This window comes from Meriones unguiculatus, chromosome 4 (assembly GCF_030254825.1).
Source record: "Meriones unguiculatus strain TT.TT164.6M chromosome 4, Bangor_MerUng_6.1, whole genome shotgun sequence".
In the NCBI taxonomy this organism is placed as follows: domain Eukaryota; kingdom Metazoa; phylum Chordata; class Mammalia; order Rodentia; family Muridae; genus Meriones; species Meriones unguiculatus.
Genome location: NC_083352.1, coordinates 108893711 through 108907719, shown reverse-complemented (window position 1 = coordinate 108907719; position 14009 = coordinate 108893711). Strand labels below are relative to the sequence as shown.

Genomic DNA, 14009 nt, shown 5'->3' with positions numbered 1-14009 from the left:
GGCATGCTGTGGGCTCACTGAGAGAACTTGCCTCAATGGATAAGGTGGAAAGCAGTCAAGAAGGACTCGTGATATCAACCTCAGGCCTCCACGAGCCTTTATATCCATCTATGTATGTGAACACATATGCCTGCATGCCACATGCATGCACATTAAAAATGGTTCTAGCTTGTTCCAAGAGAACAGCCTCTTGTAGCAATCAGAGACCATACAATGCAGAGCTGTGTGCTCAGAAAATAATAACCCTGGGCTTGACAGCTCACACGTGAATAAATCCAACCACAATCAGTGACTAGAACAACTGACCACTAAACTGCTCTAATTGTTGGTGCTGATGAGGGGAGATGCATTAGTGTTTGAAGCAACTAAGATTTGAGGGTTTTTGTTACACGGCATTAGTTAACTAACTGTTGCAGAAATTAACAGGAAAGTATCAGCCGTAAGAACTAAAATGGACGAGAGTCTGGAGGTTTATTCCTTCATCCTTGGTCAGGGAACAGATTGTTTGTTGAAGCATATCTTTGTGTCTTAAGAGAGGTGTCAGGATTTAAACTTTGGATGTATGCACACTAGGCAAGCACTGTCTCTTTAGGCTATAATCTGAGCCTTCCTTTTGCTTTATTATTATTATTATTATTATTATTTTGAGACAGGTCCTCACTAAGTTGCTTACGCTGGCCTTGAATTTAATTTGCAGTCTGAGTAAGCCTTGAAGCTGAGATTCCTCTGATTCAAGTAGCATGTCTCCAGTGAAGTAGGAAAGTCAGAGAGTGGTGGGAGATGCCCTCTGACCAGTGGGCGTGGAAAGGAACATAAGGTCTAGCACCTGCTGTCCCACTGTGTTACATCGAAGTCCAATCATTTCTGTTTTAAATGCCTTCAAGGGCTCAGTGGATGTGTTCTACCAGAAGACCAGGCTCTAAGACGTTTGTCTACAATCATCCTCAGGTACCAACCAGGTTAGTGGTGCATCCTGGGATAGCTGGGGTTTGCTTTGTTGTTTCCCCGGGAGTGTAGTGCCTTCTGTATGATTGATTTTTAGAAACACTTTCAGAATTGAAGGCAAATCTGTCTGCTGTCCTTGTTTCCGTGCCGCTCGCCATCCACACGTGGGTGTTACTCCACTGTGGAGCACCTGCTGCATACTCAGCTGTGCTATGACTGCTGCAAAGGTGCTAACTCATCTACAATTCCAACACCAGCATATCGAGGAGACAGTACTTAATGTATTTTAAAAGTTGTCCTAGTTTTTACCATCAACTTGACAGCCTAGAATCACCTGAAAAAAAAATAAAATAAAACCAGTCTTGGTTGGGTAACTGTGTTTATCAGGTGGGTTCTGTGGACATGTCTGTATGGGATTGTTAATTGAAGTACGGGGACCCAGCCCATTGTGAGAGGCACCATTCTGAAGGCAGGTGGGTCTAGGCTGTAAGAAAGCTAGCTGAGCATGAGGATGAGTGAACCCGGAAGCAATCCATCAAGTAGCCTTCTTTTATGGTTCCTGACTCCAGGTTCCCACTCTGATTTTCCTCGGTGATGGACTGTGATGGGAGACTGTTAACCAAACCCTCTCCTTCCCAAGTTGCTTCTGGTGAGGATGTTCATCACAGGGACAGGAAGCAAGCTAGAACAATCGTCAAATAAAATCTTGTTTAAACAGACTCACCTATGCAATATATACCTAATTACCCACTTGTTATTCATAGCATTAAGTCTATATAAAGTGAGATGGTTAACAGGCATGACAGACTCAGCATATCCGTTATCAAACCTGACATCCTCATACAGTACTTGGTTTTCCACAGCATTGCTTGTTATTAGTAACGCTGTCTTTCCATTTGCTGGGAATAAGCATCTTGAAATCATCCCTGGCACCTCATGTCCCATCCCACCAGTAAATCCCGTTGATTACTTTTACTTAATTTGCTTGCTGCCATGACCAAGTGCTTTACAAAGCACATCTTATGGAGGGGAAGATTTGTCTTCTCTCACTGTTTGAAGGGGTAGCCTGTCATGGCATGGGAGATATGACAGTAGGAGCAGCTCGTGGCAGGATAATGAAGATGCTTGCTTCCATTTTGCTGGGCCGGGAAGCAGAAAGATTGGCCAGGAAGTGGATCTGTGTCGTAACATACAAGATTCTCCCTCCTCCCTAGGAACCCACTTCCTCCATCTGGACCTTGCCTCCCAAATGGTTCACATCTTCCCAAACTACAGCCATGAGCTGGGAGAGTTAAATGCTTGAGAACAGGAGCCTGTGAGGAACATTTTTCATCCAAGCCGTAAGCGTTACCTTCGGGCCTCATGCAGCATCTCCAGCAGGTCCTAACTAGCCACTCTTCTGCTGGTCACCACTCTGTGCTGCATCTAACACCTTGGCTTAGATCTCATCCAGTCAGGACTTGTCATTTCACTTTCTCCCTCACTCCAAGGTAATGACCAAGTCTTTACAGTGAGAGTCGGCAAAGCTGCCTAGTGTGACCCATGGTCACACCTTTTCTCTTCCCGATCACTAACTGTGCCCTCATCCCTGTAGATCTGCCAGACTCTGCTCTGACTTGTCCCCCACTGGTACCCTCATCTCTGCCAGCTCCTTGTTCAGCTCTCGCCTTCCTCTAAGAGTCACTCTGACAGGACCTGCCATGAGCCACTTCCTCGGCTCATGTTCCTTCATGGCTCCTCACCAGCGAAGGCTGTATTGTTTGTAGACTATATGATGAATATACAAATCCATGTGCAAACATGCTCACACAGACACGTGGGTCAGATTAACCGGAGGAAGCCCAATCCATGTCTTAGGTTCTCTCACTTTTATTTATATTTGTATCCCTTGTGCCTAGACAGTGTCTGGTATCTGGCAGGGACCAGATGCAGATTTGTGCATAAATTATTGAATGACATCAGCTAGAATTCAGTGTTGGAACTCAATGTTTGAATTCAGGGCTTACCCAACTGTTTAGATTTTCCAGTGTCTCTTTGTCTTGGTTTTGGCTATGGGCTTTATTAAAAATAGGAGCTAGATTAATCCCGTGAATGTAATTCTTAGGGAAAAAAATTCTTATTTTATTGTTTGACATTTTCATACACACATAGATTAAAAAGAAAAACATTTGTGTATGCTCTTTTGCCTGCATGTGTGTCTCTGCAACGTGTGTGTGTGTGTGTGTGTGTGTGTGTGTGTGTGTGGATAAAAGAGGACACCAGATTCCCTGGAACTGGAGTTACACATGCTTGTTACAGCTGCCATGTGGGTATGGGTCCTTTGAAAGAATAGCCAGTGCCTTGACCACTGGGCCATCCCTCCAGCCCCATAATACACGCTTTGATCAAATGCATCCCCAGCTCTCCTCTCTGACCCGTCCCTCATGTCCCTCATTTCTCTTTTGCAGTTCAATTCACATTCTACTTTTCCCACTCTGTACACCTGAGAACAGAAGGGAAAAAGAGCTGGAAAATGTACATAACCAAGTATTGCTTTCTTGAGACTGGTCTACTGTGCACAGGCCAGAGAATGGCTTCCTGCATTCAGCCAGAGTGAACTGAGAAGCTCGTGGTGGATTTCAACACCTTAGAAGCTCTTTGAAAATAATATACGAGTGTCATTATTAGCTTTACAGTGTTGTGGCACCGGGGACCCAGCCCAGGGTCTCACCTCTGCATAGTAGACAAGTGTGCTATGTTATTGCTTTGGATTACACTAAAGGGCTTTACACGTTTAACTACAGGACGCAGAGTTCTAAGTGAAGACTATGAAATGAAGAAGGCTGTAAAATAATGGCACATGAAAGGGGAGTTTTTGCGTGTCTGGAGGCTTCATTACATCCTTCTTGGCTTCTCCTTAAAGGCAGTAGGAATCCTGGGAAATGCCTTAAGCAGAACAAAGATGTGGTCATGTTAGTGCCTAAAGATTGCCCTGGTAGCAGATTAAAAAGGTTGGATTGAAAATAGAGAACTCTGAACTGCAGAAGCTGCTGGCTTGGGTTACAGGGTCAGACTCCTGCAGAGAAATCAATGCTTACCGTCTCGGCTTAGAGAGTAAAATGCACAGATGTAGTACATTGTGTTGGAGAGATCGTTTTATTTTTTAAAAAGAAATTGTATGTGTGTGTGTGATGTTTGTATGAGTGCATGCTAGAGGTCTATGTTATATGTCTTCCTGTATTGCTCTCTACCTTTTAAAGGTTTGTTTTATTTGTTTGTGTGTGTGTGTGTGTGTGTCAGAGAGAGTGTTTATAAGCTCGCATGAATAGCTGAATGAAACCTGTTTACTAGATCAATATACATAATATATGAGCACACAATGGGGGGGGGGTTAAAACAAGGATTTCATTTTTAGCCTTAATAGTTTTTTATACTTAACAGGTTGCTGATGGCATTTTCTGTGATCTCCCCATTATCGGACAGTATCATTTTAATGATGGGCTGTTTTCAGTTTGCAGGCAGGACATGATTGGAGCAATCACTGTGTGCATCATTTGTGTGCTGCGAATGGTTTCTTCAAAGAACCCTGTGCCTACATGTTTTCACCCTGTGCCCACATGATTGTTTGCTTCTTTAATTTTTTTCCCCTGTGGTGAGGCAGCCCTAGAAGTTTCATTTCTAAGTCAATGCACAGGCATCATTCTGCTTCTAGAATGGTTTTTTTAATTTACACCATTAGTCTGTGGTTGCCACTGCTAATTTATTGGCCATGGATGCTTTTTGAGCATTTCAAACTCTTTTAAAACACACTTTGTTTCATGATAAACTATCCTATTATTTTGCAGAGTTTTCTTTGCAGTGAATTTAAACTGATCCTTCATGTCTACAGTGAAGTTTTCTCCAAATTAACATTTTTCCCTTTAAGAAAACTTCTTACCCATGGTTAGAAGTCTTATTGTTTCTTCATTATTATTTTTTTTTTCATGAAGCACGCTATTCTGAACTAATTCACTATTCTGTGAAGTGAGGTTAATAGCCACCCCACTATCAACACAAATTAGATCTTGGGGAATACCAAAGTTTGTGAGCTTCAGCTACTGACTTCTGAGGGTCTTCATGGGGAACATGGGGGGGTAGCTGAGATAGCACACTTCAAAGACCCAGCCTTCTGCAGTTGTTCACAGGCCTGGAAACTTACCTGCCCTGCTCTCAGGCATGTTTCAAGCCAGTGCTATTTTGCTGTCATAGGAGAAATGTGCTGTTACTGGCCTGCAGGATGGAGAGGATCTATTGCCGGCCTCACACCTGTTTCCTGTGTCTCCTAGCTTGCACTCGTCTCTCTTGATTTCTAGATCATATGGGACAATGACATCCTCTATGGATGCTGGGGAGTCTTTGGACTTCAGCATTTTTACTGTCTCACAGGGATAGAAGAACTGACTCTGAGAGGGCAGAGTCAGACACAGGGAAGGACCCAGCAGGCATGGCTAGCCCAGGGGTTCAGCTGTTCAAGGAATCTGTGAGCCTGGATTCTAAGATTGTTGCCACCATGACTATGGAAACTAGTGAGGCTGAGTATTAGAGAGGCAAGAGAAGATATGGGAAGTGGAAAAGTTGCTTGTGGTACTTTTCCCACCATTAGCCAGAAGTCAACTTTGTTTGCTGTGCTCTGGAAAACAAACCGTTAACGTGGACATCAGGATTTCCCTAGGAAAGCTAAACCCCCAGCAATGCATAAAGCGGTGCAAGAGTCAAACTCTCAGTAAGGAGTGAGCATCTTGCTCATCAGCTCTAAAAGGAAACATCTAGTTGTAACTGTGTGTGCTTTCGTCTGGACCACTGCTTCCCCGCTGAGCTGACTTCTGGCTTGTTTCAGGTAGCTTCAGGACCCTGGGCTGGTGTCTAAGCTCACTACTGCTGTTGTTGCCCCCAAGTAGTGCACTGGTGACACTTTTCATGCCGCACAGAATTGCCAGTAGAGTTCAGTGAGGTGGTATATTCAGAGGGTCAGTTTTCTGCACTAGGAGGAGTTCAGAGGCTGTTAGCTTTTGGTATTCATATTCTGAATGAGGAACATACTTGATTTGTTTGGGGGAACTTTAAAAAAATTGGGGAAGGGTCAGAGAAAAAAAAAAGACCAATTCAGGACTACGAGGCTAAGGGTATAGCTTTAAAGTTAGGGTAATGCTCGGGAAGAGGAAGTTGATGTGAATGCAGGAAAGAAATGCTGGCAACATGGAAAACAACAGACACCTACTCTTTTCCCCTACATACAGTGTGTACTTTAGCCTTCTAGATCAAAAGAAATGATGAAAAAAAACCCAACACCATCCCAAAGTTAATGAGTGGTGCTCACATTCTGTAGGAGGGGCTTATGTTCAATGCCATCTACACTGAGTATTGGGAAGTCGTCAGGATGGACACTAGAGATTTGGTGGAAGGGATTTAAGGAGCTTCAGGCTAATATTTTAATATAAGTTTATCGAAGTAAGACTTTTGGCTTGTGGCAGAGGGAGAATAAATGGGATTCTTACACGAGGCATATCTGCCTCCTTGTTTCCCCCAAGCAGGGGTGTGTCAGGTAGGTTTTCTTTATGTTTTTCAAAGATGGCCCAGAGCTAAGACTTGAAGAGTTCCACCACAGAGAGATCAGTAAATCAAGGCTCACAACCGAGATCAGGCCCACTACAAGTCAGGGGCTGGAGTGGCGGCTCAGAGCTTGAGAGCACTTGCTGCTCTCCGAGAGGACCTGAGTTTGGTTGACAACATCCATCCTGTGCAGTTTACAAATGAGCTTCTCCAAATTAGGGGTTCTGAAGATTTCTGTAAAGGTTCATCTTCTTCAAATATGGGGTCTCAGATCAATGTCCAGCAGTTTGGATGGTCATTTTTGAGGTGTGACCAAGGCACTTAAGAGAATGTAAACAGAGCGGGTGATCTTGATCAGTCAAATCTTAATGTGTCTGTCATTTCCCAGAAGCCCGTGAACTGATAACAAAGCAGCCAGTGTACGAGCCTGTGAGTCATAGTCTTCATATTCTGTCCATATCATGGTGATTCCCACTCTCTCCACTTGGAGAAGTTTGGCAATGTCTGATGACAGTTTTAGTTGTTGGCTGGGGGGAGGGAGGATGCCACCATGACATTTAACAGATGGAAACCAGAGGTGCTAGGAAGCATCTTACATGGCACAGACTGCCCTGTTACTAAATATAAATAAATAAAACAAGTAATCTACACCCAACAAGCAGAGGCAGGAAGATTGTCCAGGAGTTTGAGGCCATCGAGGGCTATTTGGTAAGGACCCCTCAACCCAGCACATTGGCATTAGGTTATCTCAGCCTCCACATGAAATTTCTCTGATACCAAATTCTCTGCTAGTAATATATTTATCATTACCTACTAACTGATAACGGGCAGTGAATCCACCCAGGTGAATGTCAAATTCTCAGAACAGAGTGAGGGCAGCATTTGAAAATGAAAGTTCAACTTTTCAGTAGGACCCACACATCGCATCGTAGTTCATCTTCAGTGTGTGCCTCTGGAACTCAAGATGGCAAACTGAAAGGTTGTGTCAAGTAGCACGGCACGGCCCTTGTGGGAAATCTCCCATCCCAGAGTCTCAGCGCTACCGAAGAATTTTCTTTGTATAAAATTTATAATTGTGTTTTTTATTTATTTAGTGGTGGGGTATAGTTTACACCAAGGGGTCAGAGGAAACCTTTCAGGGCTCTGTTCTCTTCTTACCCCATGCTGATCCAAGAGATCAAAACTCGCAGCAAGGTCCTCCACTCCTTGAGCCATCTTGCCAGCAGCAACCCTTCTTGGAAAATTCGTGCTGTCAGTCCCAGGTGGAAAGAAAGCATTGCGCCGTCTGAGAGAACGTTACAAATAACTCAAGGCATTTGCCTGAAATTAAAAGGTAGGAGTGTGGGGTGTACGCTGGAGGGTGAATGTACAATGGCCTCATCACAGTTGGTGCTGATTAGCTGCCTTTGCCTCATCTCTAGGACTCTGTATAGTTAAGGGTTCTTATGAATGCGCCTGGGCCACACTTGGAGCCCCTGGTGGGTGATGGATGTAGATAGAACAGAGGAATGATCTGGAATGGATTCACCCTGTTGCCATTCTGTTCTGTTTAGTTGCAGACTGGGTGTTTGCAGGGTGAAATTCATCATCTACATCTGCTCTCTTATGCCACAGACAGACTATTCTCACTTCCTGAATAACAAATTCATCTTAACCCCTTTCATAGTTATTTTACAGCTAGGCTGCACTGACTTTCTTTCTTTCATTTTTTTTTTAAGATTTTACTAAAAACAAACAAACAAACAAACAAACAAACAAACTATGTGTATGTATGTGTCTCTGTGTTGGGTATATGCAAATGGTGCAATTCCTAAGGAGGCCAGAAGGGGCGATAAATACAGTGGAGCTGGCATTATAGGATGTTGCGAACCACCCAATGTGGATGCCGGGAACTGAACTTGGTTCTCTGCAAGAGCAGCAAGTGCTCTTAACCTCTGAGACGTTTCTCCAGCCCCCACACATGACTTATAGAACTTTGTTCATGTTGTTATATTGCTATAATATTGAACTTTTGTGCCTTGATGTTTAATAAAACAAAGAGAGAGGCACACAGTGAGAAACAAAAGCTCCCTAAACTTCATACAGATGGATCAAAGATGGCACTCATTAGACATGCTGCACAAAGAGGGATCTTTGGCTTGCATGCAACAGTCTTTGGAAGGGAGCCAGGCAAAACCTGGTCCAACTGAGAAGAAAATGAACAGATCTCCAAAAGTTAAAAATGCTCTCATTAAAAAAAAGTGGGTCTGAAAAGTGGAGACGTACTTAGGGAATTGAAAATATCCCTCTTACTGGAAGTATCTTTTCTTGCAGCGGGAGTATTTTTATTTTTATTTTTACATGCCCTCTAGAATGTTCAATTTCTGAGCCCATTTCAAAGACATGTGAAAAAAAAAAAACAAAAAAAAAACAGGTTTCCAATAATAGAAAGACAGTAAGAAACCTTTTCCACACGCTTGATTTGAACAAGCGAGTGACAGTCATTGCTGCTGAAATTACAGTCCTTGGGTACAATTTTATGGAGCCAATTGACTCATCTGCTCTTCAGACACACGCGGGATGTTGATAGGACTTTCTGCCAACAGTTCAGAATACTAATCTTTACCGGTGGCTCCCCACCCCAAGGAGAACTTTTGTGCACAAATCTCCCCCCTGTCGCTTTCACTTGTCTTCTTCTTATGGTTATTTAGTATTTTATTAGACTGTGATTTAATGGCCAGAAAGAGAGGGTGCAGAGGTGGAGGCAGAGGAGGACTGGAGAGGAGTGTAGATAACAGCTATTCGGTAGAGATCGAGCTATAAACATTCTTGATCATTTTGTAATCAAACGTTTTGTTTTGACGCAGGACCTCAGTACGTATTCCTGTTGGCCTGGAACTCCCTAAGTGGACCAGGCTGGAATTCACAGAGGTCTGCCTGCCTCTGCCTCCCCACGACTGGGATCAAATGTTTATGTTAGCGTGCCTAGCAGCATTCTACTTTTGAGGTAGTTGTGGATGTACATTCAGTCGTAGATTTATACCACACAAAGATCCTTTCCTATTGCCTAGTTTCCCGGGTAATAAACTCCTCCCCCAATACAGAAAAAAATATAAAGAAGCAGCTGACATTGATACAATCAAAATACAAAACGGTCCCTTACTACCAGAACCCCACGGAGCCCATGAGACCCCACCAACTTCCCTTCACCTCCTGTCCCTTCCCTCCAACAACCACTGCCGCTGCTCCCTAGCTCTATAGTTTTGTGTTGACAATGTGGGCGGCGATGTAGAAACAGCTGTCCGGTAGGATATTTGCCTAGCGTGCATGAGGTTTTGGGTTCCAGCTGAATGTGAAGTGTCAGTATGACTGTGTCTCTCTCCCTCTGTGTGTGTCTCTCTTTCCCTCCCTCCCTCTCTCTCTCTCTCTCTCTCTCTCTCTCTGTGGGTATTTATAATACATGTACATGTGTGTACTCGTGTGCATGTCTGAAGCCAGAGGATGAAGGTGGCTGCCCTGCCCTGTCTCTGCATTGTGCCCTCGAGGAAGCATCTTCTACAGAACTCGAAGTGGGGCAAGCCACCAGCAATCCTGCTGTCTTTACCCCCAACAGCACTGGGGTTACAGACACCATGATGCCACACCAAAAAGTTTACATGGATGCTGGGGATTCGAACTCAGACCCCCAGTCCTTGCACTAAAAGTGTGAACGTACTCTTGGCCAATGAGGCACCTCCCCAGCCTGCTTTGTTTTGTTATGGAGCCTCATTCTCTGGAGATTCAGCCAAGCTGTTACCCGTAGCAAGAGGCCATTCTTTTCCTAGTTAAGTAGTATTCCATGTGACTTAAAATCATCATTATATATAATAAAAATATTTTAAGAGCTTATAATTTTATTTGTAAATCTGCTTTCAGCTAGTTTTTGTATGGAGTGAGTGTTTTAATGCTTAGGTCAAGATCATTTGTTCTTTGCTCTCTTCCTCCCTCTCCTCTTCCTGTGCTTTTTCTCTCTCCTCTCTCACTCTCCCTGTGGATGTCCAATTGCCCTATACCATTTGTTGAAAGGTTGTTTTATTCTACTGAGTAGCTGTTTCAGTTTATTTCCATGTTCTTGTATCCCTTGGAAGATTAAAGCTACGCAAGATGAAAGCTGATAGAACTGACTTGCCTTTTATTAATTCTTCTGGGTACTTGAGGAATAAGAAAATTCTAAGTCTGGGAGGATGAGGGTGGCCCTGTCAGCCAAGCACTAGCTCTCCAAGGGTAATGACATCACTTCCCTTCCCAGCCTGTGGGAAAACTATGGTGTGACCATTTTCTAAACATCAGAGGTGTGTTGCTTAGGCAAATTCTTCACATCCTGTGCTCACATGTGTGCTTGTAATCACAGTGTCGGGGAGACAGAGGCAGGCAGACTCCAAGTTCATATCCAGTCTAGCATAAACTGTGAGTTTGGGGCCACATAGAAACTGTGTCTCAAAGAAAGTGTGTAACACCAGAGATTGCCCTCCAGCCTCCAGGTGCACACACACACTTGCATGTGCATCTGTACATACGTGTACACATTAAAAATAAATAACAAACACATTCTATTGATTTATGTAGCATATTAAATTTTATTAAGCAAATAAAACCCCCAAACCTATTCTTGTGAGCCCCAGAAAATATTATTAAACATTTCTTTGTCTTTTTATGCATTTTGATGTAATAACGATCACGACACTGAGGTTTTACTCTGTCACTGCTGTAACATGTTACAGACATTTTCCCTGACATTACAAGTTTTTTCTAATATTTGGTTCAAGTGAGCTACTGATGCTATCTGCTCCTAGACCGCACGTGCATTGCAAGCGTGGCACAATTTGCTATAAAACACCATGTCTCATGTCTATACTGATGAAGTTTCTAATGCAATGAGGATGCATTTTCTTATATATGTATACCATGAGTTACATGTGAGAGACATGTATCATGTGTCTTAATATGTACCACACTTGTGCGATACTGTGGCTGACTATTTCACGACAATTCCATACATGTAAAGAATGAATCTTGACCATATTTATCCCCATCCTCCACCCACCTTCACGTTCCCTCCTCATGTTTTGTAACCCTCTGAGACCAGTTAGCGCTGTAAGCTAGACTGTCAACAGGCCTTGCTGGCTCGATCTGGGGCAAGGCTCATGCAGGTGACGACAGCTGCTGTGAGCTCGTGAATGCAGCAGCCATGTCATGTCCAGAGGAGAGCACTCACAGCACTCCTCCCATCCTCCAGCTCCTACAGTCTTTCCACCCACCCCCTCTTCCAACATGTCCCTGAGCCCTATTGGGGCGGGACAAGTGATACAGATGTCTTAATTAGGTCTGAGAACTCAGCAGTCTCTTCGTCTTGGCACTGTGACCACTTAGGCCTGTTGCGCTGTTCTTCACGGCAGAGAAACCCAGATCTAGGAGTATAGCTATAAACTTTTAGGAACGCCTTGACAACTGACCGTTTAGGGAAACAGCAGGATAGGTTTCTTCTTAGAGGCCAGTATGCCTACCTTCATCTAGATGAGCAAAGTGGGCTAAATTACCCATGACAGGAGCATGATAACTTTGCCACTCCTTATTCCTGAAGACGGAATCGTTTCTAACTCTTGTCATTATGACTAAATAGTTAACATCTTACTATACATCCAGAGGCATCAGACATTCATTAGATTCTGTCTTCTGAGCCGAGCTTCAGAGAAGAGTGTGTTCACCTCCTTATCCCACCCGAAATGAGACAACTAATGGAGGTTAAGTCACTGTGGCAGGTGGATGGATGGTATATCCCAAGGTTTCAGACAGTAGTAAGCCCAACGTCTTTACCCATCTGCCAGGTACTACCGGATTTTTATTTCTGGAACTTTTCCCTGAAATATAATAGTGATCTATATCAAAACATGGAGAAATATCCCCTCACGTACACACCTGTTTTGATTCCAGTAATTGTCGTGTCTGAGGTGGTTGAACTGTTGATGCATTTCCTTCTAGATTTATCAACGATGCTGGTTAGTGTTCAAGAAAGCCTCAAGCAAGGGCCCAAAGAGGCTGGAGAAGTTCTCAGATGAGCGCGCTGCTTACTTCAGGTGTTACCACAAGGTAAGGGCCGGCCGGAGGCTGCAGCTCTCCAGGCCTTGGCTTGGAAGGAGGTCACTTGGACTTGCTGGGAAAACATATCCAAATGATTGACAAAGGTCCTGAGTGTGTGTGTGTGTGTGTGTGTGTGTGTGTGTGTATGTTGGAAACAAACATCATAATGGAATATATTTGCTTACTGATTGTTTAAAACATGGGTAATGTAAAACTGTTCCTCTGGTTTCTTGGTCTTTCAAAATGGTTTTTCTTTGCTCTTGAGACTTTCGTGCACACACCCAGTGAAACACAGTTACGGATGTTATTTGCTCTAATCGGTGGCATGGGCCTGGGAGAGAGGGGCCTGAAAATGAGGAGGACTAATGTGTCATGCAGCAGCCAGCTTTTTTCAGAGCATCAGACGGCTTATATCCTGAGGGTTAAGAAGAGTCGCATGAGGATCGTTTTCAATCACAAGGACACGCCTCGTGGATAAGAGCCGCTGAAGTAAACTCCCTCCCATGCACTGCACCGGGAGGGGCATGAAAGCACATTCCACGAACAATTCTGTGTTCTGAAGAAACTGAGGTCACGAGACTCTCGGCTTATTTTTTCGGAGTTTTCTCAAAAGCAATCAGAATTCTCACGCAATGCCATTCTTGGACTGCGTTCTGACAATACCCACCCCTATTTCCCTTGTCCAACTCCCCTCACATCATGCATAATGTGACTCCCCACCCCAATTTTACATCTTTTTTCCCCCTTCTAATCTACTAAGTCCATGAAATGGTGCCCATACGGGCATGGTGTGGGACTATCCACTGGGACACAGAAGGTTGGGTCTGGGTGTCACTGCCCTTTAGACTTTTGTGTAAAACTGGTAGAGACTCATCCGTATAGGAACCTGGCTTGGCTGGGGAACTGAAAAGGCTTATCTTATACAGATACTGTGGGAAAACAGTGGTGTGCCACAGAATCCTCATGTGCTCTCTAAAGCCAGACTCTCTAATCCTATCCTAAATGACTGGAACCCAGTCAGGTGCATCCAATGTGCTGGTTGCCTGCCAGTTTGTCCAGAAAACAATGCCAAAGGCATGACTTAATGCACTTTCTTGGGAGGCCTTCCCTTCCAAGGAAGCTTCAAACACCTAAAGCAGTATTTGCTTCATAATTTGGACAAATAATATAGATTTGATGTCTCTATTAAAAGTGTGGCTGTCCTCAGCTTGTCATGGGGACCTCTCTGCACTCCCCTCATCTCCAAGGTTCTTGTGACCTTTGTTGAAAGAATCCGAATGAGTCAGAGAATGTTGCAGAAGGCAGACATGGGTTATCACAGAGTGAGCCGCTCTGAAGGGGTAACGGTAGACAGTGGCAGGAGAGACCAGGCTGATCTACACTGTAGGCAGGATTTATAC

At 44.0% G+C, this 14009-nt stretch overlaps 1 protein-coding gene across 1 annotated transcript in view; it reads left to right on the top strand.

Annotated features, from left to right (window-relative positions):
- Dok5 (docking protein 5) overlaps positions 1–14009 on the top strand; it is a 142161-nt gene that overhangs the window by 56795 nt on the left and 71357 nt on the right. Inside the window, exon 2 of the mRNA XM_021631241.2 lies at positions 12511–12618. Coding sequence (XP_021486916.1) covers positions 12511–12618 — 108 coding nt within the window. The remainder of the gene's footprint in view (positions 1–12510; positions 12619–14009) is intronic.